The following is a 1,219-nucleotide window of genomic DNA, read 5'->3' on the forward strand; positions in this document are numbered from 1 at the left end:
GGTATATATGGCTGGCGCCTTAGCCGGTTGAGCTACAGGCGCCAAGCCGTACCATGCTGTCTTGACCACTGTGGCTTTGTAGTACAGTCTAAAATCTGGGATGGTGATACCCCAGGCTTTGTTTTTATTACTAATAACTGCCTTAGCTATACAGATTTTTTCTGGTTCCATACAAAACACAGAATCATTTTTTCCAAGTCTTGAAAATGGGGTGTTGGTATTTTAATAGGGATGGCATTGAATTGGTAGATTGCTTTGGGAAGTATAGACATTTTAACAATGTTGATTCTTCCCAGCCATGAGCATGGTATGTTTTCCCATTGACACCCTCCATGGTTCCAGCTGGAAAAGGAGAACAAGAGAACAAGAGCAGCTTTACAGGAAATACTTTAACCTGTTTTACACACTGACCATCATAATGGACCTTCAGCAAAGTAAACACCACAAATTAAAGGACAGAACCTAGCTTCCACAATGATGCAAGAGACAAAACTAAGCAATTGACTTTCACAAAATAAGATGAATAATAGAATTATATCTTAATTTTGACTCAGTTAATTTGGGATGGAATATGGATATCCAAATTTAAAGATTATCCCAGGCGACTCAAATGGATGCTGAGCCATGGGAGCCCATTTGCAACCCATTTGCTAGAATATAGTATTGTCAAACAGGCTAAAGAGAAATAGGTATATAAGCTTTAGTATACATTATTGAGCTGTATAATTGATTGCTGTTTTGGTGATGATAGTGTATTTCCATTTTTCTATGTTGGGAGTGGACGGGTCATGGTTTATTACGTGTTGAGGGTGGGGCAGCAGAGAAACTGCCCTCTGTGTTTCAGTTGTTGATAGTATTTTGTAATGTGTTTAGGACAACTTCAGTTTGACTGATGCTTTAATTTCTCCCCATAGACTGAGGCTGATGTAAATCCGAAGGCCTATCCCCTTGCTGATGCCCACCTCACCAAGAAACTATTGGACCTCATTCAGCAGTCATGTAACTACAAGCAGCTTCGGAAAGGAGCCAATGAGGGTAAGGCAGCCATAGGGTGCTAGGGGGTGCTGTTAAAGATAACTGTCTCTTCTGGGGCTTCTGGTCTGGACTTGCAATTTGGAGGAATGACTAGATACTCTTGACTGTTACTAATGCTAGAATGTAAGTGTAGCATTTTGACATTGATGGTAAAGGCTAATGGGACAAGAATTTTTTTTTTTTT

General features: G+C 40.0%; 1 protein-coding gene across 1 annotated transcript in view; it reads left to right on the top strand.

Moving 5' to 3' along the window:
- Window positions 1-1,219, top strand: part of SNU13 (small nuclear ribonucleoprotein 13) — an 8,738-nt gene that overhangs the window by 4,616 nt on the left and 2,903 nt on the right. Inside the window, exon 2 of the mRNA XM_003783154.3 lies at window positions 915-1,035. Coding sequence (XP_003783202.1) covers window positions 915-1,035 — 121 coding nt within the window. The remainder of the gene's footprint in view (window positions 1-914; window positions 1,036-1,219) is intronic.

The sequence above is a fragment of the Otolemur garnettii genome, unplaced genomic scaffold, assembly GCF_000181295.1.
Source record: "Otolemur garnettii isolate 467f Iridium unplaced genomic scaffold, OtoGar3 scaffold00007, whole genome shotgun sequence".
NCBI lineage: Eukaryota > Metazoa > Chordata > Mammalia > Primates > Galagidae > Otolemur > Otolemur garnettii.